Source organism: Ylistrum balloti, unplaced genomic scaffold (genome assembly GCF_031769215.1).
Source record: "Ylistrum balloti isolate Yb309-2 unplaced genomic scaffold, AGI_CSIRO_Ybal_v1 Utg370042, whole genome shotgun sequence".
NCBI classification, from domain to species: domain Eukaryota; kingdom Metazoa; phylum Mollusca; class Bivalvia; order Pectinida; family Pectinidae; genus Ylistrum; species Ylistrum balloti.
Window position 1 is genome coordinate 425589 of NW_026782099.1, and position 27303 is coordinate 452891.

Below are 27303 nucleotides of genomic sequence, written 5' to 3' on the forward strand. Positions count from 1 at the left end.
GTCTCACTGTTCCACTTAGATTCACTAAAACAGCTAAATCTCTATTTCTATCCTGATTTGAGTTATGCATTCTTCAATGTAACTTTATCATCAAATACTACTTATGCTTTCTAAGAAATTAATGTAAATGTAACTTCTTTATGTTTGGTATGGGACACTGACAGAAAAGTTGCACCTATGTCTCATTACTTCAACATACCTAGTCACCGCAAGATAAAAATGATACAACATCATTACAACTCCATCTCTAGTTACCAACAGAGACAAGCAAAGATCTAATTCGACAAACAATTACCTTTAAAATGATCCATTCCTGAACAATAATCTTATCTAGAATTACTTAGTGAGCAGAACACACATGGACTGAATCAAAGTCAAGCCTTGCCATTAAAAGCTTATACCTCACCTTGACAATGAGCACTCACCCATCTCACTGTCTCTAGCCATCACCTTCAGCATTGTATCAATCACATCTATATTCAATGATATCATCTCCATAACAACTGTGTCTAAGTCACTCAAGTGTTTGCACAGAAGGTCCACGGTCTCAGTTACACATCTTGTACAGGCCGTAACAAACCCTTGAAAAAAAGTTCATCATCAAATACATGTTAGATAACTCCGGTCAAAAGTGTGAAATTACAAAAAGCTGTGAACAGATGAAAAATTAGTATGAAATCAAATTCGTTTCACAGTCAGCATCATTTTATATTCTCTATTTTGATAGCCACGATTATTTTATATTCTCTACTATATTGGACATATTCTACGTAGACTCAGAACAAAACTTTATGATGACGAACAGAGGGAAACAACATTACCAATGAAACCAAATTACTTACCATGAACTGGTGATGTCCTTGAGGCCAAAACAACATTGGTCTTGGAAGCTTCCAAAGTCTTAACAATGAATGAGATGAGTGTTCTCAGAAACTTCACAGCTGCGTTATCTCCTCTTGGATTGTTTAAAGGTTGAACAGTACAATGCACCCCAACTTCAGTGAGAGACATTTCAAATGTCCATCCCTGTTCTACTACATACCTGTCAGAAGAGAATTACTTTATATCAGATATATTCCACATACCTGTCAGTAGAAAATTACTGTAAATCAGATATTTACAACATCACTGTCAGTAGAAAATTACTGTAAATCAGATATTTACAACGTCATGGTCAGTAGAAAATTACTGTAAATCAGATATTTACAACGTCACTGTCAGTAGAAAATTACTGTAAATCAGATATTTACAACATCACTGTTAGCAGAAAATTACCGTAAATCAGATATTTACAACGTCACTGTCAGTAGAAAATTACTGTAAATCAGATATTTACAACATCACTGTTAGCAGAAAATTACTGTAAATCAGATATTTACATCACTGTCAGTAGAAAATTACCGTAAATCAGATATTTACAATGTCACTGTCAGTAGAAAATTACCGTAAATCAGATATTTACAACATCAATATCAGTAGAAAATTACTGTAAATCAGATATTTACAACATCACTGTCAGTAGAAAATTACTGTAAATCAGATATTTACAACGTCACTGTCAGTAGAAAATTACTGTAAATCAGATATTTACAACATCACTGTTAGCAGAAAATTACTGTAAATCAGATATTTATATCACTGTCAGTAAAAAATTACCGTAAATCAGATATTTATGTCACTGTCAGTAGAAAATTACCGTAAATCAGTAGAAAATTACTGTAAATCAGATATTTACATCACTGTCAGTAAAAAATTACCGTAAATCAGATATTTATGTCACTGTCAGTAGAAAATTACCGTAAATCAGATATTTACAACATCACTATCAGTAGAAAATTACTGTAAATCAGATATTTACAACATCACTGTCAGTAGAAAATTACTGTAAATCAGATATTTACAACATCACTGTCAGTAGAAAATTACTGTAAATCAGATATTTACAACGTCATGGTCAGTAGTAAATTACTGTAAATCAGATATTTACAACATCACTGTCAGTAGAAAATTACTGTAAATCAGATATTTACAACATCACTGTCAGTAGTAAATTACTGTAAATCAGATCTTTACAATGTCACTGTCAGTAGAAAATTACTGTAAATCAGATATTTACAACATCACTGTTAGCAGAAAATTACTGTAAATCAGATATTTACAACATCACTATCAGTAGAAAATTACCGTAAATCAGATATTTACAACGTCACTGTTAGCAGAAAATTACTTTATATCAGACATATACTACATATCTGTCAGTAGAAATTTACTGACAATCTTTGTCAGAAGTCCTCCAAATGTGACTCACTTTGTCGAGACAATCATTGGTAAAAGTCCTCCAAATAGGACTCACTTAGTGAAGGCTATCTTTGTCAGAAGTCCTTCACATGTGACTTACTTTGTGAAGATGATCTTTGTCAGAAGAGCTCCACTCTGACTTTCCGAAGCCTTTGGACTGTTACAACAATTGAGTGCATGAGTCAGCAGGTGGCATGCAAAGTCCTCCTGAGTCATTCTAGGTCTTGATGAATATGATAACAATGGCCATTGAAAATACTTCATCAATAAATGAGCAGCCATTTCTTGGATCTGTTAAAAATGCAACAACAAACAATTTTGAAGAAACAGGTACACAAAATTTCAAAGTTAACGAACATGTCCCTTAATAATCCAGATACAGCGATTCCCAGCTAAAAATATCTGGACTGCTTGTTTCCCGACTGCTGAGTTTGTTCATATGACCAGTTTCCCGGAGTTACATCTGTTTATAATGCAACAATAGATATTTCATTAATGATATGATTATTTATTCAAATGTTTATTCTTTATTGAATTCATCGTAAAATATTTGAATTTCCATTGTGTACCACTGAGATGAATCTACTACACCAAATGTATGTTATTTTCCAGTATTACACATTGGCAATGTGGCTGCAATGTTATATAAATCAGTGTACATACTCTTCCGCTTCTTAATGTAGTTAATTTGGGTGTTACAATTGTGATTGTGATTTTTCCAGATTTTTCACGTCCAGACTATTGCAGATTCATTGTATCAATATTTCAACCCATCGGGTGGAGACTGACTTTGTACCAGTAAGACTTACCTCGTCAACACACAGACAGTGGTGGAGACTGTTACCTCGTCATCACACAGACAGTGATGGAGACTGTTACCTCATCATCACACAGACAGTGGTGGAGAGTGTTACCTCATAATCACACAGACAGTGGTGGAGACTGTTATCTCATCATCACACAGACAGTGATGAAGACTGACTATGTATCAGTAAGACCAACCTCGTCAACACACAGACAGTGGTGGAGACTGTTACCTCATCACCACACAGACAGTGATGGAGACTGACTATGTACCAGTAAGACTTACCTCGTCATCACACAGACAGTGGTCGAGACTGTTACCTCGTCATCACACAGACTGTGGTGGAGATTGTTACCTCGTCATCACACAGACAGTGGTGGAGACTGTTACCTCGTCATCACACAGACAGTGGTGGAGACTGTTATCTGGTCATCACACAGACAGTGATGGAGACTGTTACCTCGTCATCACACAGACAGTGGTGGAGACTGTTATCTGGTCATCACACAGACAGTGATGGAGACTGTTACCTCGTCATCACACAGACAGTGGTGGAGACTGTTATCTGTTCATCACACACACAGTGGTGGTGACTGTTACCTCGTCATCACACAGACAGTGGTGGAGACTGACTATGTACCAGTAAGACTTACCTCGTCAGCGCCATCACATAAACATTGGAGGAGACAGACTTTGTTGGATGCAGAAAAAAAATCCCATAAATTCTGTTCCCTGGCATAGGCGACCAACGATAATGTTGATTCTGAAATGAAATAATTTTGTTAATTCTCCCTCTGTTTGCAGTGATATTTACATACATACTGCATTCCAGGAATCTTTAACCATCTTGTGATTTAACAACATAGGAAAGTTTCAGTGTAAAACATGAAACATCTTTATTTAAATCCTGTAGATGACCCCATCCCAGTTGCTATTTTGGTCACAACATTTAATCATAGAAGCATGCAATAGGGTGTGTGAGGGTCACAGTCCTGTTCATAAACCTGAATAATTTTGACATTTAATCAACAACAGATAAACAACAGATTTACGAATGCGCTACAGCTGTAAGTACTCAGGATACTTGTAAACTGCAGGTAGATATTCATCTATTGTTAACAAGAGGCCAATGGGCCTGCACAGCCATTGGACTATGAAGACCTTTATATGATATAACAGCAGTATTGGTAGTGTGATCAATTATCAAATGATTAATTTTCCATCAATGGCACTATGGGAAGAAGTTTTAAATGTGTTTTTTGAGATGGCAACCATGGCAGCCATGTTAGATTTCAGACCAACACGAAAATACTTGGTCAGGACAAAATCTGATAATTTCAGCAAGTTTTAGCTAACTCCCACTAAAGAACTTAAGAAGAAGTTATAGGGCTAGAACACTTCATTCAGGTTTAAAAGTTTAGGCCCTTAGCATCACTGACAAGTCCTAGAAGGACCAAAAACCTGTGTGATGCAATGTTTGCTTTTACCAGTACCTGAATTTGTATTGAAAGTGCTATTCACTTTTGTACAATTCCTTTCCAAACAAGAGGCCTAAGAAGCCTGTATTGCTCACCTGGCTAATTCAGCTATTCAGTCATGTTAAAACGAATTTCAAATATGACAACTAATTTCTGAATTAGTTTCCCTGTTAGGTCTCTGCCTTGCGGTCACATAGAAATCTAATTCACTCTTCATAAAAACTGCTTCAGACCAAAACTGGACAACATCCTTGCTGATTTTTAAGAACTTCCATATTCCAAACTGGGCTCTATTCCTCCCACCTCAGGAGGCCTGGATCTACCATTTATACAGAATTGATTCCCCTCCACCCATGGATATCTAAGTCCTAATTTGGACAAAATCCAATAATTCCTACAAGGGAAGTAAGATTTTCAGTATTTCCCCTATTAGGCATGTCCCTCCCTCCCTCCCTCCCAAATTAGGCCAAATCTGGCTAAGTCATTCGTGACTAATAGCAACACCATGCCATGGAATAAGCTCACAAGTCCTTTGGACCAGGTGGGCTAAAAGTAGTTGTTGTTCTGGAAAACCATGATTTTTCAATCATGTTACAAAACCACTGCTGCAACTCCCATGTCAAAGTTTCAAGGAGGCCAATAAATAAAACACTTTGCTGGTTTCATTTCCTTGATATCTCGTCAAATTTTCAGTTCAATGGGAGCAATGTAAATTAACAATAACCATAAAATGTTCTCACATCATTTCGGACTAGTGCAACAAATAAGTAAACTTTGTTTAAAGATTGTTCATAGCAAGTTTCAGATCAATCTCTCTTAGAGAACTTGAGAAGAAGCTTAAAAAAGGTGTTATTCAACAAAACAATGATTACACAATCATGTTTCAAAAAGGCTGACATGAGTGGCATGTTGAACATTTGATCCCTGTCAATTTCAGGTTAATGGCACAAGTGAAACTTGAGAGGTTTATATTCTTGGATTTCTGACCTGCCCAAAAAATAAGAACACCTGGTAAGGATTTTTCTTGGCAAGATTCAACTGAATACCACCAGTGAAACTGAAGATGAAGTTTGTACACACAGGGAATGGTGCATGAGGCCTGATGAAATACAATGGCTACATGTCATCCTGACAAAAACTGAGTTAAACTAAGGAAATTCCTGTTAATTATCAATGTTTTAATTTACAGTAAAAATAGGCCTATGATTGATAATCCATCAATTAAAATGAAATGGTGAAATTCCTAACTTTACAACAATTGGCATGTCTAACCTATGCCCAAGTCAAATTTTACATGGGGAGATAAAGTATTTTTGTCAGGGAGGGAATGTTTCTCAGTATACAGCAATAAAACTTGAAGAAAATGACATAAAATTCTCCTATATGAAAGCTAATGATTTATAACTTGCATTTCTGCCATTTTCAATGATGAATTTACAGCTTTTACCTGGTGTGAAGGACTTTCTCTGTCTGGAGTCGGTCTGGTACACCAGTGTGTCATACACAATGGTTAAGAGGTCAAGACAAGTCTTGCGTCTTTGGTAACAAGCCCCAGGCATCAGGTTATCTACCAAGAGTTGGTGCAGCCATTCAACAAATGTTAAAGAGGGACCTGTAATGAATAAATCATACCAAACAAAGATCAAACCTACTTTCTTTTTTTCAATATCAAAGCATTCCATTTATTTAAAGGTCCATTACCAAACCACTGCATCAACAGATGGAAAAGGCAATCTGTTATTAGGTGTTGAGAAATAGACACACACAAATGTAAATAACATTATCTGGTGTTGCGTTAAATAAAATATATAGGGGAAAGTGACTTTAAATGGTTTCCATTGTGCATGTACTCTGATCAAAATTATTCTAAACCAGTGTCCTTAATTATGAATCATACATTTGTATATGAGAAATGAATCATTTATGGTTTATTTTTTCAATCATTACTCGATTTGGATTAAAAAATTTAAAGCAGATTATGAAAATTTACTTTGCCAGGACTTCCTTCAACACACTTGTCTCATCCCTGTATACAGTATGAGGTGTACATCCCCACCATGACATCCTTCTTGATGCCTGTCCCACTCTGTATACAACCCCACCATGACATCTTTCTTGATGCCTGTCCCATCCCTGTATACAGTATGAGGTGTACATCCCAACCATGATATCCTTCTTGTTGCCTGTCCCACTCTGTATACAACCCCACCATGACATCCTTCTTGATGCCTGTCCCACTCTGTATACAACCCCACCATGACATCTTTCTTGATGCCTGTCCCATCCCTGTATACATCCCCACCATGATATTTTTCTTGATGCCTGTCCCATTCCTGTATACATCCCCACCATGACATCCTTCTTGATGCCTGTCCCATCCCTGTATACATCACCAACATGATATCTTTCTTGATGCCTGTCCCATCCCTATATACAGTATGATCAGTACATCCCCACCATGACATCTTTCTTGATGCCTGTCCCATCCCTGTATACATCCCCACCATGACATCCTTTTTGATGCCTGTCCCATCCCAGTATACAGTATGAGGTGTACATCCCCACCATGACATCCTTCTTGATGCCTGTCCCATCCCAGTATACAGTATGATCTGTACATCTCCACCATGACATCCTTCTTGATGCCTGTCCCATTCCTGTATACATCCCCACCATGACATCCTTCTTGATGCCTGTCCCATTCCTGTATACATCCCCACCATGACATCCTTCTTGATGCCTGTCCCATTCCTGTATACATCCCCATGCCTGTCCCATGACATCCTGACATCCTTCTTGATGCCTGTCCCATCCCTGTACACAGTATGAGGTGTACATCCCCACCATGACATCCTTCTTGATGCCTGTCCCATTCCTGTATACATCCCCACCATGACATCCTTCTTGATGCCTGTCCCATCCCTGTACACAGTATGAGGTGTACATCCCCACCATGACATCCTTCTTGATGCCTGTCCCATCCCAGTATACAGTATGAGGTGTACATCCCCACCATGACATCCTTCTTGATGCCTGTCCCATCCCTGTACACAGTATGAGGTGTACATCCCCACCATGACATCCTTCTTGATGCCTGTCCTATCTCTGTATACAGTATGATCTGTCCATCCCCACTATAACATCCTTCTTTATGCCTTTAAACCCTACAAGACAGCTGTCTCATACTTTATCGAGAATGACCTGTACAAACCTAATAAAGTATCCTTTTTGACCTTTAAACCCACAAGACAGCTATCACATACTTTTATCTAGTATGACATGTACAAACCTATTAAGGTATCCTTTTTGACCTTTAAACCCGCAAGACAGCTGTCTCGTATTCTGGCCAATAGCTTCTTCACACTGGCTCCCAGATGTTGTCTAAACGGGGCAGAATCAATCTTCAGGTTGAAGGGCAGAATTTCCATCAACAATGTGCTGTCTCTCTCTGACAGGGATTCTGTAGATAATGATGGTTATTCTCCTAACAATACTATAACAGTCAAAGATTTCCTAACTACCAAACAAAACATTCCAAGGTTACCTCATAAAACTTTTAAGTCATCAGCTGAACTTATCTATTCATGCTGGACATATGTTAAAAGCACATTTTGTAATATTTCTTTTATAGCTTAACATGAAGTGCATTTTGTAACATGCATATAAATCTATGTATTTTCAATATTCTTATTCAATAAAACAACAAGTTGTGTTGTGTTTATACCAAATATTACATGTTACATATTGAAATACTTTCCAAATACAGAAGCATGCATGTTAAATACCGCTTCAAACTGGATTAGAGGACAGAAATATGATGTGAACTAGCCAGATACAGAAATAAGTCGAGAGCTAGCCAAGCCAGAGTACAGAATTATGTCAATTACGGTACCAGCAAAAGTATAGAGCTATGTCACATATTTGCCAATGTACAGAAATATGTTGAGTACTAGCCAGCATTACAAGATTAGATAGATGTTGAATATAAATTGCAGAGACTGTTGAATACTTACCTGCCTTACGTAAGGAGCAACACATCAAACTGATTGCCTCTGCTCGTGTCTCTTCTGAACTGCTGTACAGAGCTTCCCTCAGCAAAGTAGAGTCCTTTAATGTTAACAGGACTTTGTATAACTCAGAAAGATGGGCAACACAAATATTCTAACTGGTCGGGATGAATGAAAATTTATTACATACAGACCACACTTCTATAACAGTAAGCAGTGTTCATAGTCATAGAGACCAATGTAGGGTCATACTTGTGGGCACTCACCTGTGTAATGGTGCTACTTCTATGGTAAAGAAAATCTGACAGTAGTCAGGTAGGTATCAGATTGATAATGGATAAACAATACTCATTTGTAAGACGTGAATACTGGAAGTTCAAGTCAGAAGACACAATATGAAGCTTATATATTGAAAAACTTCCATGTTCTTCTGATACCATTTTTATTGGATACATCCATTTTCACACAAAGAAACATTTGGTGAACAGATATTTAATAACCTGTTTATGATACATTTTAACACTAATTCAACATATACAGGGTGTTTAATTTAGTTCAATGAGAATGCCATCGTTTATTTTACATCTCAATTTCTAGTGACAAAAGAAGGGTCTGCCATTCATCAGAAGGTATGATTATAATTTGCACATCGTGCCAGTTATTAGAAAACAATATATTTTTCACCAAATTATCAAGCAGCTCATTTTCTTTTCAAGAAACTTCAAATTTTCTACAAAGAAAATGCTCAGCTGATGAAGATAATACTTCTAATCATTTGTTTTTTCTAAAAAAGTAAAAGTCCAATCAGACTCAGAAAGTTGTTCATTATGTGTTTTATACATGAAATTAAAAAATTATCAGGAATGTTAAACATCGAAATGACTTAACAAAACATCAATAGTGGATGTCAATCAAATGCTGTTGATTATGTTTTAAAGGGATGTAACTCTGTATGACCAGTTAATCTCGTAGTTCTGGAAAACACCTATTCCAGACAATTTTAGGTAGAAACAAAGATGTCCAGACAATCGAGGGTCCATTGTATTGGTGCAAAATGTAACAAGACCTTTAGAATGTTTTCAATAATGGTTTAATGTAAACAAGGATGAATAGATAACCCACCTGAGCTTCCCTTCCTGTAAGGTTCCTGATGACCTTTGACACCACCACCCAGGCATGAAGAACATGTTGTCGTGGGAACTGAGTATTACTTGAGTACAGCACATCTGACATGTGTTCCTGGAGAAAATCCCCCACAGATGGCAGCACCTTGAGTGTGGACTGCACCCAGTAGTGATTAGTATTACTTCGCAGTAGTCTGACATCATATGGAAATAAATATCAACATTTCAGTGATTTTTTTTGTGCTCTTCAGAAGTTTTCAAAAAATGATATTAACTCTTACTCTTATTACTAATCCAGTGAATGCCACCGGTATACTTTCATACAATGAGATGTACTTTATGTACAAATTTTGTCTAATTTAAAGAGTGAAAGATCCTTAGGGTACTTCCCTGTGAATCATCTTACATTGTAAAAATATTTCTTTTGACACTTTCAAAAACTTAAGAGACAAAATGAATAGTTTCAGTAAGATTTTGATATGAAATGCCTTCAATATATATTGCATATCATATGTTCTGAATTATCATCAAGGGAAGCGCCTATAATAGTAACATAAAAAAAAACTAACTTTAAACTTTGAATTTTATTGCCTCAAAATGTATTTACGTGTTACTGTTGGTGAGACTCTGCATCATGGTTTCCAGCCAGATAGTAATCCACACACTGATATCACTGCCATTTTGTTTCCTGATGAGAAAGTGTAAACAGAGCTTTTTAAGATACAATAACTGTCATATAAAAAAAACACTTGCTGGATCAAAATCTTTGGGTTGTACTTTCAAATCTATGATTTGAAAATCCCCAATCTGCTTTCACAGAACATTACATCACAATTAAGATTACCTGAGAATGATATATATATATATATATTCAGAAAATACAGTATGTACCGCCCATAGTTATGGGATTACCTGAGGACCGAACAATGTAGAAGACCTTGGGATTACCTGAGGACAAAATACATCTTATTGGATTATCTGCAGACAGTATATACCCAGTTAAAGGATGATATATGGAGGGTATACTCTAGGTATGGAATTACCTGATTTGCTGAAGGAAGGATTTGTAGACATCTGCTCCACATGGAGCTAAGTAGTTTGTAGACATACACTGTTGCAGGTGCTTTCTAATCTCAGGATATCTTGTAAGTATCTACCAAGGAAGTAATACAAAAACAGATCAGAACTGTTAGGTAAGAATCTATGGGTATGGTAATCGAGAATGGACAAGATTTGTAGGTCAGAGATTCACAAACTTTACATCCTTCTATATACAAAACTAACAAAAAAAATGGTTGCAAAATACATCATTTTTTTAATATGTGAAGACAATGAATAGCATTAAGGTGTCCTGAAGGCTTTTATCAACATAATATATTGTCAATAAAAATCAATTTACAGAGGCTTGAAATTCCAATCTTTGAGAAAGGTCAGTCTATTATTCTACACAAACAATAGAAAATGGCCAAAAGAAAAGGAAGAGCTGATGATACAGTCAAAATTACACAGAGTCACCACCTGTGAACCAAAAATTATCTGCCATACTTGACAATATCTACTTTTAATCCCGACATGAAAGCCTATCTTCTGAAAGTCTGTAAGGAGATATTCTTTGTTTGAAGAAAATTCAACTACTAATCATATCAAAATACAGATGTAAGGATAATCACTCAACATCCTTCAAAGAGAGCTTCTCACCTTTTCTTGGTCCATATGAGACAAAAGTATAGCTAGAATCCTGTACTTTCCCTTCACATACCAAGGTGTGGTTTCTAATTTGGACAAAACACTTTCTGGTAAGTCATTGTCCAATTCTTTCCGACTAGTTTTATGTTTAGTTGATGTGGTATCCCAGCATTCCAATAACATTCGAAATATCTCTCCAACTATTTCTGCCACATCTTCTACTGGACTGTCCCAATTCAAATATACTAAAGTCAAAGTTTGTGGAAAAATGGCACTTATTTCAAGTTTTCCAATATGAAAATTTTCACTTTGTGATAAACACATGGAGAATTTTTTAAACCATGACAATAATAAACTAAATGAATGGAAGTGTAAATTGATTGGTCCCGTGCAGTATCCAATCATCACTGGGTAAAGGTCAGTGATGAAAATATTGGACTGGTTCTCTCCTTGGTAACACAACAGTTCAGCTGAACTACAGGCTACCATACCTTTGACCAGACAAACAGGACCAAGGGACTTTCTGAAGGGGTTAGACAGACAGGGTGTGTATTCAGGAGTCTTCAGAATGTCAGTGGAAAACTTGAAATCTGAAAAGAAACTGACATTCAAAAGCACTGCTAAAAGTTTATAACATCTATATATTGTACAACAATGAAATCTGTATGCACCAAACAGAGATTGATTGGCATATTAACAAATGAGTTATTTATCGAAGAACAAACACAACCATCAGTGGGTGGAGAATACCTCTGTTCTCTGTTCAGCAATCTCAATAACACATCATTTTAGAGTCTATTTATTATTGGCTGCTATTTTCACACTGCATACGGTGTAATTTACCAAAGATTACAACTACATCAATCCTCCTCCCTAAACTAAATCCTGAAATGCCTCTAGTTTTATTGTTAATTAAATCAAGGATAGAGTGATGAAATGACATGTACCTGGATTATTGAGAGACTGGAATGTTGACCAGAAAGCTGACACAGTGACAGCTGGTGTGGAGACTGTGGTCAAAACATAGGAAAATGTTGTCCCCGCCAACAAAACACAGTCTGTGGCATACCCCTAGAACAGAAGGAAGTATGGTTTTGTATAATGAGGTTGGCTAATGTTTGTGTCAGGATAGGACAGGAAGATGTCACATAAATTGAGATCCTCTTGGTTAAAATGGCTGAGAAATGGACCTAAGAATACAACTAGAACACAATATCAACAATGAGGAATTTAAATAAGTTCTATAAGACTTTTTGATCTTGTGGCTTTAACACACTTAATAATAAAAAGATCTATCATCTATTATCATCTATGTCATTTGACAGAATTTTGCTTTCAATAAATTCAACTACAAAAAAATATATAGTGCAAAATTGTTGGACTTAATAAAACATCAACGGTCACCTGAAACCTTGAACACAAATTGTATTCCATCATTTTATGACAAACTATCCTAGTCTACCAGTCTCTGAAAGTAACACAAACATATTTCTGCTTACATCAATATCCAGAATGCTGTACACTGTATTAAGTATTGATTCCAGAGATTTATACTGAGGAAGGTTGTTTTCTGTAATGGCTGTTCCCAGTGGACAGGATTGAAACAGCTGCAGCACAATCTGTTGTGGACAAATAATTAAAGAAGGGAAACAAAAGTCATCACATACAGAATTTTTTTCAGAATTCATATCACACCTACAAAATTACACTGAGTGCAATGATACAGCATAGTAGAAATATCATAAAGAGTTATATACTTTTTAATATGCTATTGAGTAGAAGCCCATTTTCTATTGATAATGACCTTGACTTTTGACCTTTAATCCTTAAAAACACCAATTTGTAGCATTGTTTTGAAAAGAAGAACCTGAAATTAGCAAAATTACCGTGAATTGATTTAGGAAATCATGAGTGAATTAGAATCAATTTTCCTACTTACATGAAAAATACATGTAAAAGTAACTTTGGCCATAGAATTTAAGAAAAGAAAAGAAAATCTGGAAATCTCACCTTGACCAGAATATAAAGATTTCCAGCCTCAGTTGTAGATAGATCTAAAGGTGGTTTCCTCGTCAATAGGCCTAAACATCTTTCTATCCAATTAAGAAATGGGACCAGAATCTTCACCACAGCATCTCTCACCACTAAGTTAAGCTCCAGCAAATTGGATACTATTCAAGAAACAACCATACTCAGCCATATAAATTTTTTCATGAATCCAAGAGAGGAGATATTTCTTTTTTATTTCTTTTTTTTATTTGATTTCTTGTTTTCTGTTAATCACAGAAAAAAATATATATATTTCAAATAGTAGTAAAGAGCATCAATTTGCCTAAAATTACCTGCTGTTAAACTTGCTAAATCTGGATTTTCCTTGGATATCACTGAGGAAACAAATGCTGACAATTCATCATGGATATATGCTTCATACGTTGATCTCCAAGGGTGTAACAACTGAAAGACAAAAGCAAACAATTAAAATAATAAACCAACAAAAATTATCAAATCATCAAAACGTCGGAAGAAAATGACGACAAAGTACAAACAGAATGAAAAATGAATTTCTCTAACAAATATACAGATTACCAAAGGAATAATCTGATGATCACAAGACACCAAATTTAATCACTACTCCTAACATTTCAATCACTCGACACAAAAAAAATTAAATCAAAGGACAGACATTTAATCACTAGATCGAATGGCAGCATCTGTATATACAAGGACCTCAACCTTAAAGGCAGATTTGAGTTGACTAATATTGTTCATGCCTAAAATTACAAGACTGTGAAACAGTTGTTTGAAATAATAAAGCAAGGGAGATCAATCTATGCCATCCCTATCAGGAATAAGTACCTTTTCCACAGATCTGGCAAGCTTCATAGATTCAATACATCTATAGTAGCATTGTATAACTTGTTGGAGGAACTGTTTGGTAGTGGTCGGTACAATTTGTTTCAGGTGACCTTTCTGATCAGCATCCTGTAGGCTTTTGTGGATATGATCCAGCCTCTTCAGCAAACGATGTGCATCATGAGTTCTAATATAATATACCAGCAATGTACATGTCTATATCAACATTCGTCTTAGTTCATCTTAATCATAAATAATTAATATAATAACTGACAAGAGTTGCGACTCTGCATTTACATATTATCGCGTTTTTGTTGTTGTTTGGTTGATAGGCATATCAATTTTGTTCCACATTCACTGAGGATTGATTATTTTCACAATACTACATTGAATCATATTTGATTAAAACATAATTTATAAGATTACAATATGAAAACTTATATATCATTTCAGTATACAATCAAGTACATATTGGGAACATAGTTCATTAATACCGGAGCTTGTAATATTTGTCAACAACAGTATACCTGTAAACCAATAAATCTTCAAAGATTTGTTTGTCTTGAATCTTCAGACAATCAAGAACCGATTCCATTGCTATTCAATAATTTTGGAGAGATGAAGATGGCACAGTGCTTCCCATCATCCTGTATGTGTACTGTAATTACATAGAACAAGAGCTGTTTGAGAACAGCACAGAACACATATTTATTCATAAACACATTTACCTCTTTTGGGCCACAAAAATATGAAAAGTATGATTCAGTATATTGATAATACTAGAGATAATTCATATGAATGCTTGAACCATTTAATGGTCAACTGCCTAATGACGTGTGATCAAGTACTGCTTGAAAAACTTGCTAAAAACTTCAACATTAGACTTTTTCCTAAATTCCACAAACAGAAATGTACACCTTTAGGACCTCATAAATATGAGAGAAATGGTTTGGCATATTAAAAATAATTCATATTAATGTGGGACCCTGTAATACAAGTGATTGTTTGTATTTAGTACATATCTAGTAGGCCCAGAATAGGTATACTATTTTTAGTTACGTACATGTTCGGGACAATGACTGACCACTTGACCTGTGACATGCGCTGTTTAATCATTTCTTCCTTTTTTCAGTTAACCTTTCTTTCCTTTCTAACTTCTGATTTTGGGCTGATACCGAAAAGACCTGTTTTGATATTTCTCATTATTTCCAGTCTGTCGTGCCATACACAGGGTAAGTCTTTGATTTATATTGCAAATTGTTTATGTCTATACAAATTATTGATAAAGATCAATTATTGATCTATTTCAAAGAAGTAATTCAACTATTCAGATTTTTTCTATATTTTCATCTGATCAATCTGGACGAGAGTAATATCTTTTAAAGTACATTATGTTATCCTCTATTTAGTTTTGGTCTACGTCATTTATGTCCTATGTAAATGTAAGTAACATGTCGTATTTCTGTAGTAAGCTACATAGCAGAATTAATATTCACTTTTGTATCTGTACTACTGAGCAATATGTATTGACAGTAATGTGAATGTCACCTGTGTGTTGTGTGTAAGTGCGAGTTTGATTTGGGTGTGTTCTATGACATGTTTTACCATGTATTGTAATATGTTATTCGTAATGTTTTAGGCATCTGTACGCTTCATCTTTCAGAATGGAGAAACCCTTACTTTGATAAATTAATACGTAATTATCTCATAATCAACATCATTTGATAGTGATAATCTAGTACTGCTAGAGAAAAATGCTGAATTAAGGTTGGGTAACGTTGCCACCAACACTAATGCAGATGTGACTACATCAGCTCTCTATTCTTCAAATTAAAAAGCTAAAAAAAGTAAAATTGTCTCAGTTTTACCTTTGAAAACTCTTTCCGTTACAATGTACACAATAAAAGAGTTGGCATGCAGTGTGCATGTGTTTTACAGGGATTGCCTCCCTTTGATAATATAACCATGGATAGCCCCTTTGTTTATTTTTTTCTTTTAGTCTTTCGTCATTTCTGATTGTTTTACATCACAAAACATTACATAATCACTTGCAACAAATAGATATAACTTAAGTTGTCTAAAAGAATGTATCATGAAAATTGCAAAGGAAATGAAATGAAGCATCTTAGTAGAGAAAGTGGAATTTTGACTATATTTTTTTCAGTAAGAGTGCTGAGTGGATCTATATACACCCATTAACTCTTCTAAAAATTTTAAAACTAAAAAGCCATTCCTAAAGTACAATCTCATGTCATTGTAATACAAAGCCTGAAGAAAAAGCTTTAAAAAAGTTCTAAGTGATCAGATGAAAACCCAAAAAATCTCCAGACATATAGAAAAGTGAACAATGGATGGAAGGAAAAAATTATACAAAGCTTTTGACAATCCTTCCGTCTGTAAATCTCTAGTAATCTAAATCAATGTCAAGAGTGCATGGTGTTAACGGAGGGCCTGGTGGTATTACGTACATGTCTGATAATATTTGGACAAACAATGAACAATAAAATAGGTTCTTTTCTTCATAGGAATTTTCTGTCTTTCACCTTTAAAATTATGACCATTTCAAAAGTTCTATACAAGCACTGGACCTCGCCAACATGTTCAATTGTACAGCAATTGGGGGCTTATGTAAATTATTTAATTTATTAGGATATATGATGGACGCAGGCTGGGAATAAGCCTCTGTGTCCATATCTGTAAATTAATTTACAATAAATAATATTCTTAATGATAATGTTGAACATGTTTGTAATGCTTCCATACAGAGTATTTATTAAAAACCCAATGTTCCCTCATCAGTCTATATATCAATATGGTTATCTTATTTAACAATGCTGCACTTTTTTCCATGTAAAAAAAAATATTTCACTACACTTAGTCATACTTTGGGTCGAATTGCCCTCATACCTAGACTTCTGATCAGGCTACTTCTGAACAGCTGAAAGAAGACTGATGTGTGTACACATATCTGGAACAATGATCCTGAATTGAGATTAAAGATTTTTCAAAGATTTTATTTGGTTTTTAACGATAACCTAACTCACAGTGGTTACGTTTAACCTTACTTAAACTATACCTTATGTAGCCACGTTCTCAGCAAGAAACGTCAGCCAGTCTTGTGGTTGTCAATGTAATGATGCTATATTGTTTTAATTGTTCGAACATTTTCTATGACACTAGACAAAAAATCGTCTGTTTTCTGGTAACATTTGACGGATAGTGTCTCGCATTCGCGATCGCTGGCTAGCTCACGAAAGCATACTGCACATGGGTTTGTGTTCCCTCCATGCTTCAAATACCGGAAGTGGTTTAGTGTTAATCTTTAACCAACATTAATGTGATAAGTATACATGTTTTAGAAGTACGTTTAGGTACAATAAAATGAAAATGACATAAAGTGCATTTAGGTAATTTACACTGGTTGTTTATTCTGGATTGTTCTTGAGGAAGTAAGAAATAAGTTGTACAATGCAAACAGGTGGATTCGAGATTATGTTTGGTTAGAAAACGAGGCTCATCGGTCTGTATGAAGCGAAAATCTACAAAGAAGTTCGGAATGTGAAGAATTTGGGTGCGATGTGACTGTTATGTGCAGTTTTATTACAATGTTGGATCGCTATGCATTTTTGCAAGTATCTTGGACCTAGATTTCGACAGGTAATATGTTTCTACATGCCGTTTTATAGATATATCTTTATTCCGGTTAGGGGGTGTTAGAGCTTTCGTTGGCCCGGTTTGATTGCTCCAGCTTACTTTGACGGTTGAATGAGCACACTGTCTTAAAGAACATACCTTGACGGAGGTTGCTTGCCATGCGGTCCCCTCTCCCTCAATTGTTACAGCAACATGTTACTTTTATCTCATGATTACCTGTTGATCCTTCTACTTCTCAATGTTCAGCTACAGCAGACCACTTGGGATGGAGAAAGAACGAAAAAAAAGGGGGGGGGGGTTATTTAGTGTTGTACTGTGCTGTGTTAAAATAGCTACAATGACATAAGTGTGAATGACAATGGCATATATGTATGATGGGTATCACAATTCGGTCATTGTAACAGGAGTAGAATTTAAAGAGTGGATACATAATAAGAATCACTCTACCTATCAATTTCCATGTACAAACTGGTACTAAGCTACATACCTACAGACGGTAACACAATTTGATGCCACTGTACAGGATCAGTATATGTGACAGCTCTAGCTCTAGTTACAGAAATTAAAATTCTCACAACATTCTTGAGACAAATCTAACCATTCACACATACCATTCATGAATTGCTACTAATAGAATATAGACAAAGGCATTTAAAGCTTCTATTTATGTCAATAACACAGGAAAACACGTTTAAATCTGACTGATTTTTTCATTGAGTGTGTTCACACTGTTGGAAAACATCTATTTACATAACATATTTTATTGGAAATTCATATATGTCAACATTCCTCGTTTAATGTATACAGGAAGACAATAACTGATCATTCCAATATGATATATAGTACTTGATACATCACATTTTCTCCTGAAATGAGACAGTCCCTTGTATTTTATTATATATATATATATTTTTTTTCGGGGAGGGGGATGATAGAACCCAGTTTTTTTTATGATATCCTATACATATGAATCAAATTTTGAACCATAATATAGTAAGAAAGAAATTGTCACAATAAATAATTAAATTAATTCATATTTTAGCAATCATCTGATCAGTCAGTCAAATTGTGTTTGTCATAATCACACAGGATTCTTTGCTGGCCTGTTGAGATCATGGAAATCTTGACATCCAAGAAAGAGACACTGTTTAATTTTCAGTCTTTGCCATTATGTAACCCACACTATTGAAAAGTATTTTTCACAGTCATGAAAGTGAAAGTATGATTCACGATCAGATACCCAAAGTATTCTTCATAGCTGTGTCAGCTACATGTAAATCCTCATTAATCAAATACACCTGATATAGAATAATGGGATCATGGATTAACATGAGTGGAACCAGCTCAGACTGGTTATGTGGACAATATATAAAACAAAATTTTCAAGTATAACGAGGAAAAAAGATACTATTGTTGAGATGCAATTTTTACCTATAATGTTTCATTACTTTCAATACTGAACAATATTGTATATTATATAGATTTTGTCACCAGAATTATCAGTATTGCACAAGGCTGGAAATTCTTCACATGGTTAGATTTAACAAACTGTCATATAATAAATTATAAACATTTTGATATCGATCTGTATATCTAGAAAGAAAGCATGGGGTTTAATATTAACCATCTTATATCACTGACTTTATTTTTTGAGCCCAACAGTATAAGCCAGCAGCAAATCAACAGAGAAAGTGTTCAGTTGATTTTTTTTTATTTAGTGATATGTCCATAATAGACTGGCGAAAGGCTGTTGAACCAAGAAAATCAACTGGATAATGAAGGATGTAAAATATTATAGACAATTAGCACTTTATTGTCATGATATCTACAAGATGACATTAATTTTAAAATTATAAGAAAAAAGGAAGAACTAAAGTTATATCTAAAAAACATGATTTGCTATAATAATATGCCATGACAATGATTAAGGGTTTCACTTGCCATTAATTATAAGTTGCAACGCTCTCAGTGGTCAATCTACAACTTATTTTCATGAGTCCATATTCCACTGTACACTTTCTTAGGGTTATTGCCCATTGTTTATAACATCATCAACACTAAATATAATTATCAAGAGTCGTCATAGCATCACATCTGAATAATACTTAATGTTTTGTTCTATTTCCCCTTCTATAACCAGTGTCTTATTTTTTGTCAAATGAAGGCACTTTTTCATACTAAAATTTTGAATACTAGGTATATTGCCAAATTGCTTTATAAATTACATGTACCTAATTTGTGTAAAAAAATATGTGTATACCAAAAAAAAGAAAGGAATACATTTATAATCAAACTTGACCCCAAGTTTACTGACTCTTGAGTGTCATTTATGCCTTATCTTGTGTATTCTGACACCCTATCTAATCCAAACAGTGTATATTAACCCTGTCACTGTCAAAAATGTATTAATTTCTCAATATGGAGGTCAGTGCAGATGTACCTTGTGAACTGGTAAAAATACGTAAAATTGATGTTTTTATATAATTATTGACATGGGATCAAAAAGTTTTGACAGTTATGAATACTTTTAATTAGAAGGTAACTGTAATCATATTGGTCGGCTACAAGTGTAGATTTCTATCTTTCCTATTGAGACAGCAAAATCCTTCCTGTCTTTATGGCTCTATGTAAATGTAAGTAATGACATGAATGCTCAGGTATGTAAATAATACATTCCTTCTGTAGGTATGGAAATCATTAGATGTTACTTAATCTATGTATGTGCCTGTGAATGTAGTAAGTAGGTTGATGTAAATCAGTAAAATGTACTTGTGCTTTACAATATAAATACACTAGCTCTTTCAGCATTTGAATTTTTTTCTTTTTCATTGTATTTTTATTAGGAAAATTATTCAAATCTGCAGTTATAGCAAGTGCTTTATGTTATTGAAAATGGAAATTCAAAGTGGTAAAAACAGGCATAGCCTGGCTAACTATGATCCTCCTTGAACAGCTGGGTTGCTGGAACTTTCATCTCAGAACAAACTGGGAACTTCCGACCTGTTTATTTCTTTTAAAAAAAATCTTGACTTTCAGAATTTTTTTTCAAACTTTCATGTAGAGATAAAAGCATTCTAAAATTTTGAAATAATTCAAATAAACTTAACAAACATACTGTATTTGATTTAATAATCGCCTATTACCGGTCTGGGAAATGCAATTTTTATTGAGAAAATCATATAACAATCAAGATTGGATCACATCTGATTCCTTGTTTACCTGATATTGCTAGTTTAAGACTTGGTAATTTTCGTCACTAAATGTATTATCGTTTCATAAAAGAAATGTGTTGAAGGGCCTTGATTTGGTTTAAAACTTTCACATAATGAGGAACTCTGATTCTCCATTTGTCCTTAATATAATGAAATATGATTATTTTAATTCAATTTCATTTGAAAGCTCATTAAGTTTCCTTTATAAAGATGTATAAACCACTTTAGTGAAGCTATGAAATATATCAAAAGGCATTTTAAATGATATATATATAATTATAACTCACTTTAAGGTAATACCTATTTCATATTGAATATTGTTGTCCTAAAATATTTTCTCAGTGTTATTTCCCTGCATATTATACTATCATTCCTTAATATAATTATGAAATACTCGGCTCAAAGGTAAAGGTTGGCTTTGTGAAGTTCCTATTATATTTTTTGTACAGGTTACGTAGAAATACCGTGACTGAGGCACTGAAGTTACATGTTTATTAAATAGCATTTAATTACTTATACATTGTATATCAGCATTTAGTATCAAAGTTTACTGTACATATATAATAGGATAATTGGAGTTAAAATGCAGTGCAGAGATTTTAGAAGACAGTTGATGAATGATTTGTATGGTATTAATACCTGTATTAATCACCTTACAGACGTATCACTATCACCAGATTGTCTAATCACTAGCTGTTTGTTGCCACTGCATTGTTGTGTGGGCTGTGAAGAGATCTTGTTTGGCAAAGCTTCATATAAATTATGCCTCCACATGCATGTAATAATTGTGTAAGTACTGCATTGGGCAGTGCTAGCTGAGGGAATGTGACAGACAAACAAAAAGAAATGAAAGGAAAAAAAAATTATAATTTACTATTAAGTCTATGATGAAATGCCTGTGTATGTGGTATATATATATATATATGTAAATTCTTCTCTTTGTGTTGTATCAATACACATTCCAGGCATATTGCCCTTTACAACCGTTGACCTCTTGGAAAATATTTGGACATCTAAATGCTGTATGTATATCAGCTTACAGATCATATATTTCTTCTTGTCTGGCAAGCTGTCTTATCGTGGCTCATCTTGGCTAACATACTGGGTTGGCTCTTTATCAAAGAATGTTATTGTTTTTTTTGTTATGAATGGGTAAGCATAAATATCACAGGGCTAAGTCCATGATTTTTCAAGGAGTCTGAGGACTACACAGTACAGCAGCAGGACTGTCTGCACATTTCATACAAATGTTAGTACGAGCGAACATTGTGATATAACTAATTAATCGTGGCCATGGTATTTAAATGTCAAAAGTGTTGGTAAATATCCTTATAATTACATACTACAGATATGCCTGTATGCCATATAAAGATAATTTAAAATCCTGATAAGAGATACCAAATGGATGGGGAAAAGATGATGTTGATGGCGTGAGCTTTAAAGTGTCACTTAATGATATTGCTGAAAGTTTTTCACATACCTAAAAAATAAACAATCATTAAGGCTTAAACCCAAAAGTTTGACTGTATTGAGAATTTTGCAATGATTCTGATAGTTTGATTGGTATATATCATTAAAATCACAAACAAATCACAAAAATCTACTTTATATTAACTTTTTCATCGGTATCAATACTTTTAAAATAAAAGTACATTGTGTAGAAAGGGGCTGTAATGTGTACTAGAGAAAGAAAAAAACAAAGGACCTGCTAAATCAGTGAGGAAAGTCAGTGTTTCAGTAAACATGTAGGACACCAATCATGTAACTAGATGATATAATACAATGTTTAATTGAATGCACCTGGCTTTAGTGACTATTCCGAATTTGGTAAGTTTTATTCTGCCAAGCAGTTTAGCCTTTGTTCAGATACTAAGTGATATGAGCACATCGTCATATCAGACGGGACTCATGTAGATTTTTGTTGCTAAATGTGAAGTGTCAAGTTATTTATTTGAACATTCAGACTAGTTGTGTTATATCAACTTTTTAAAAGGTTTGTTTTTTAGGAAATGAAAATTGAATTTGAATTCTTATTTGTTTGTATTAAAGAGCCATGTACCTATATACCCATACTGTCATTATTCTGGTGTGTTATAATTAAAATAGTTTTTAACCCAAGATACCTCTACAGCTGATGGGTTATAATTAAGTTGTGTGTATACATTACCTGATTAGTACATGTTATATGTGAGTTTTAGAAAACAACCAGTTCCACTTCCACCCACACTTTGGATATGACAGTGTATATAGGATTGTATTATACTGATCACATGATTAGTTCATCACTGTATGATGATTATGTACTTGATATTGTTTATGATGGACCCATTATTTGTATATGTTGTATAACACCATCAATATGTTGAGACACAAATGAAGGGAGTGTACGCACTAATCTGTATACAGGATTCCTGGGAACAAGATGTTATTAGATGTTAGAAACAATCTAGGAGTACATCAGAACTTATATAATCCTCATCACTTAGTTTCAAGGGTTTTGACTATCTATTTGCAATTACATTTTTGTCTTTGTTTGGACTATAGTCAAAATTCTTCCCTATATAAAAACACCAAATATTAGCAACCCCAGTAAGGGTCAGTCTTTAGGAGATGTTTTATAAAGTTTACAACAGCATGATAGTTATAAATCATGCATCAATGGAAAGATAAAACATAATTTATAAACTATAGTATGTGTCAAATCAATTAAATGTTGTAAACCAAGCCAATTCTGCGAGAATTTGGTAGGTTTACAGAAACATCTTCTGAATGCAGATCCTCGCAGGAATAGGAATTCTGACTATCATCCGCAACAAAAAATGAAAAAAAAATTGCCAATAGATAATCGGAACCCTTCAAACTACTCCTCACTGTGCCATGGTCAGCAATACAGACAAAGTTGTCTCCTCAACACTTCTTACTGTGAATAGGGTAGATAAAGGAAAAAGGAGAAGTTAGGTTTTCTTGGTTACCTGCTATGTTGTATTCCCATTATAGATTAGTGTATTCCCAGATTTATAGAATAGTGTATTCCCAGATTTATAGATTAGTGTATTCCCAGATTTATAGATTAGTGTATTCCCAGATTTATAGATTAGTGTATTCCCAGATTTATAGATTAGTGTATTCCCAGATTTATAGACTAGTGTATTCCCAGATTTATAGATTAGTGTATTCCCAGATTTATAGACTAGTGTATTCCCAGATTTATAGATTAGTGTATTCCCAGATTTATAGATTAGTGTATTCCCAGATTTATAGAATAGTGTATTCCCAGATTTATAGATTAGTGTATTCCCATTATAGACTATTGTATTTACAGATTTATAGAATAGTGTATTCCCAGATTTATAGATTAGTGTATTCCCAGATTTATATATTAGTGTATTCCCAGATTTATAGATTAGTGTATTCCCAGATTTATAGACTAGTGTATTCCCCGATTTATAGATTAGTGTATTCCCATTATAGACTATTGTATTTACAGATTTATAGACTAGTGTATTCCCAGATTTATAGATTAGTGTATTCCCATTATAGACTAGTGTATTCCCATTATAGACTAGTGTATTCCCAGATTTATAGACTAGTGTATTCCCATTATAGACTAGTGTATTCCCAGATTTATAGATTAGTGTATTCCCAGATTTATAGATTAGTGTATTCCCATTATAGACTAGTGTATTCCCATTATAGACTAGTGTATTCCCAGATTTATAGATTAGTGTATTCCCAGATTTATAGATTAGTGTATTCCCATTTATAGTGTATTATTATAGTATTCCCAGATTTTATAGTGATTATAGACTAGTGTATTCCCAGATTTATAGATTAGTGTATTCCCAGATTTATAGATTAGTGTATTCCCAGATTTATAGATTAGTGTATTCCCAGATTTATTCCCAGATTTATAGATTAGTGTATTCCCAGATTTATAGATTAGTGTATTCCCAGATTTATAGATTAGTGTATTCCCAGATTTATAGATTAGTGTATTCCCATTATAGACTAGTGTATTCCCAGATTTATAGAATAGTGTATTCCCAGATTTATAGATTAGTGTATTTACAGATTTATAGATTAGTGTATTCCCATTATAGACTATTGTATTCCCAGAGTTATATATTAGTGTATTCACATTATAGACTATTGTATTTACAGATTTATAGATTAGTGTATTCCCAGATTTATTAGTTATTAGATTAGTGTATTCCCATTATAGACTATTGTATTTACAGATTTATAGATTAGTGTATTCCCATTATAGATTAGTGTATTCCCATTATAGACTATTGTATTTACAGATTTATAGATTAGTGTATTCCCATTATAGATTAGTGTATTCCCATTATAGATTAGTGTATTCCCATTATAGACTAGTGTATTCCCAGATTTATAGATTAGTGTATTCCCATTATAGACTATTGTATTTACAGATTTATAGATTAGTGTATTCCCAGATTTATAGATTAGTGTATTCCCATTATAGATTTATAGATATAGTGTATTCCCAGATTTATAGACTAGTTTAGTCCCAGATTTATAGATTAGTGTATTCCCATTATAGACTATTGTATTTACAGATTTATAGATTAGTGTATTCCCAGATTTATAGATTAGTGTATTCCCAGATTTATAGATTAGTGTATTCCCAGATTTATAGACTAGTGTATTCCCATTATAGACTATTGTATTTACAGATTTATAGACTAGTGTATTCCCCAGATTTATAGATTAGTGTATTCCCCCGATTTATAGATTAGTGTATTCCCATTATAAACTATTGTATTTACAGATTTATAGACTTTTGTATTCCCCGATTTATAGATTAGTGTATTCCCATTATAGACTATTGTATCTACAGATTTATAGACTAGTGTATTCCCATTATAGACTAGTGTATTCCCAGATTTATAGATTAGTGTATTCCCATTATAGACTATTGTATTTACAGATTTATAGACTAGTGTATTCCCAGATTTATAGATTAGTGTATTCCCATTATAGACTATTGTATTTACAGATTTATAGACTAGTGTATTCCCCGATTTATAGATTAGTGTATTCCCCGATTTATAGATTAGTGTATTCCCATTATAGACTATTGTATTTACAGATTTATAGAATAGTGTATTCCCATTATAGACTATTGTATTTACAGATTTATAGAATAGTGTATTCCCCGATTTATAGATTAGTGTATTCCCAGATTTATAGATTAGTGTATTCCCATTATAGACTAGTGTATTCCCAGACTATTGTTTTCTCACATTTATAGACTATTGTATTTACAGATTTATAGACTTTTGTATTCCTAGATATATAGACTACAATGTATAATGGTGCCTTTGAGAAGTAGTTAATGTCCATATCACATTTCCAGATTTCTTTACTACTGATATGGTGTTGAAGTAGTACACGTCTTTGTATTCCCAGATTTATAGACTACTGATGTGTCTGAGAAATAATATGTGACCATGTGTTCCCAGATTTGTAGACTACTGATGTGTCTGAGAAGTAGTACGTGGTCAGCCATGTGTTCCCAGACTTATAGACTACAGATGTGTCTGAGAAGTAGTACATGGCCAGCCATGTGTTCCCAGATTTATAGACTACTGATGTGTCCAAGAAGTAGTACATGGCCAGCCATGTGTTCCCAGATTTACAGACTACTGATGTGTCTGAGAAGTTGTATGTGGTCATGTGTTCCCAGACTTATAGACTACTGATGTGTCGGAGAAGAAGTACATGGCCAGCCATGTGTTCCCAGATTTATAGACTACTGATGTGTCGGAGAAGTAGTACATGGCCAGCCATGTGTTCCCAGATTTATAGGCTACTGATGTGTCTGAGAAGTAATATGTGGCCATGTGTTCCCAGATTTATTTATTACTGATGTGTCCAAGAAGTAGTACGTGGTCAGCCATGTGTTCCCAGATTTACAGACTACTGATGTGTCTGAGAAGTAGTTATATGTCCGAAAAAAGACATTCTCAGATTTATAGACTACTGATGTGTCTGAGAAGTAATATGTGGCCATGTGTTCCGAGATTTATAGGCTACTGATGTGTCTGAGAAGTAATATGTGGCCATGTGTTCCGAGATTTATAGGCTACTGATGTGTCTGAGAAGTAATATGTGGCCATGTCTTCCCAGATTTATTTATTACTGATGTGTCTGAGAAGT

General features: G+C 34.1%; 2 protein-coding genes across 3 annotated transcripts in view; one reads left to right on the forward strand and one right to left on the reverse strand.

Moving 5' to 3' along the window:
• Window positions 1-17492, reverse strand: part of LOC132549071 (thyroid adenoma-associated protein homolog) — a 35153-nt gene extending 17661 nt beyond the window's left edge. For both annotated transcript variants that reach the window (XM_060212972.1, XM_060212971.1), the window contains exons 1-18: window positions 17328-17492; window positions 14779-14909; window positions 14255-14438; window positions 13741-13852; window positions 13409-13569; window positions 12898-13017; window positions 12346-12469; window positions 11411-11988; window positions 10756-10865; window positions 10320-10400; window positions 9711-9906; window positions 8595-8688; window positions 7871-8041; window positions 6029-6193; window positions 3757-3866; window positions 2399-2589; window positions 843-1042; window positions 426-581 (exon numbers count right to left, since the gene is read on the reverse strand). In XM_060212972.1, the coding sequence (XP_060068955.1) occupies window positions 426-581; window positions 843-1042; window positions 2399-2589; window positions 3757-3866; window positions 6029-6193; window positions 7871-8041; window positions 8595-8688; window positions 9711-9906; window positions 10320-10400; window positions 10756-10865; window positions 11411-11988; window positions 12346-12469; window positions 12898-13017; window positions 13409-13569; window positions 13741-13852; window positions 14255-14438; window positions 14779-14846 (2821 nt within the window). In that variant the 5' untranslated portion in view covers window positions 14847-14909; window positions 17328-17492. The remainder of the gene's footprint in view (window positions 1-425; window positions 582-842; window positions 1043-2398; window positions 2590-3756; window positions 3867-6028; window positions 6194-7870; window positions 8042-8594; window positions 8689-9710; window positions 9907-10319; window positions 10401-10755; window positions 10866-11410; window positions 11989-12345; window positions 12470-12897; window positions 13018-13408; window positions 13570-13740; window positions 13853-14254; window positions 14439-14778; window positions 14910-17327) is intronic.
• Window positions 17493-17812: 320 nt separating this feature from the next.
• LOC132549086 (protein expanded-like) overlaps window positions 17813-27303 on the forward strand; it is a 36371-nt gene continuing 26880 nt past the window's right edge. The window contains exon 1 of the mRNA XM_060213000.1: window positions 17813-17908. The gene's annotated coding sequence lies outside the window, so the exon portion shown is untranslated. The remainder of the gene's footprint in view (window positions 17909-27303) is intronic.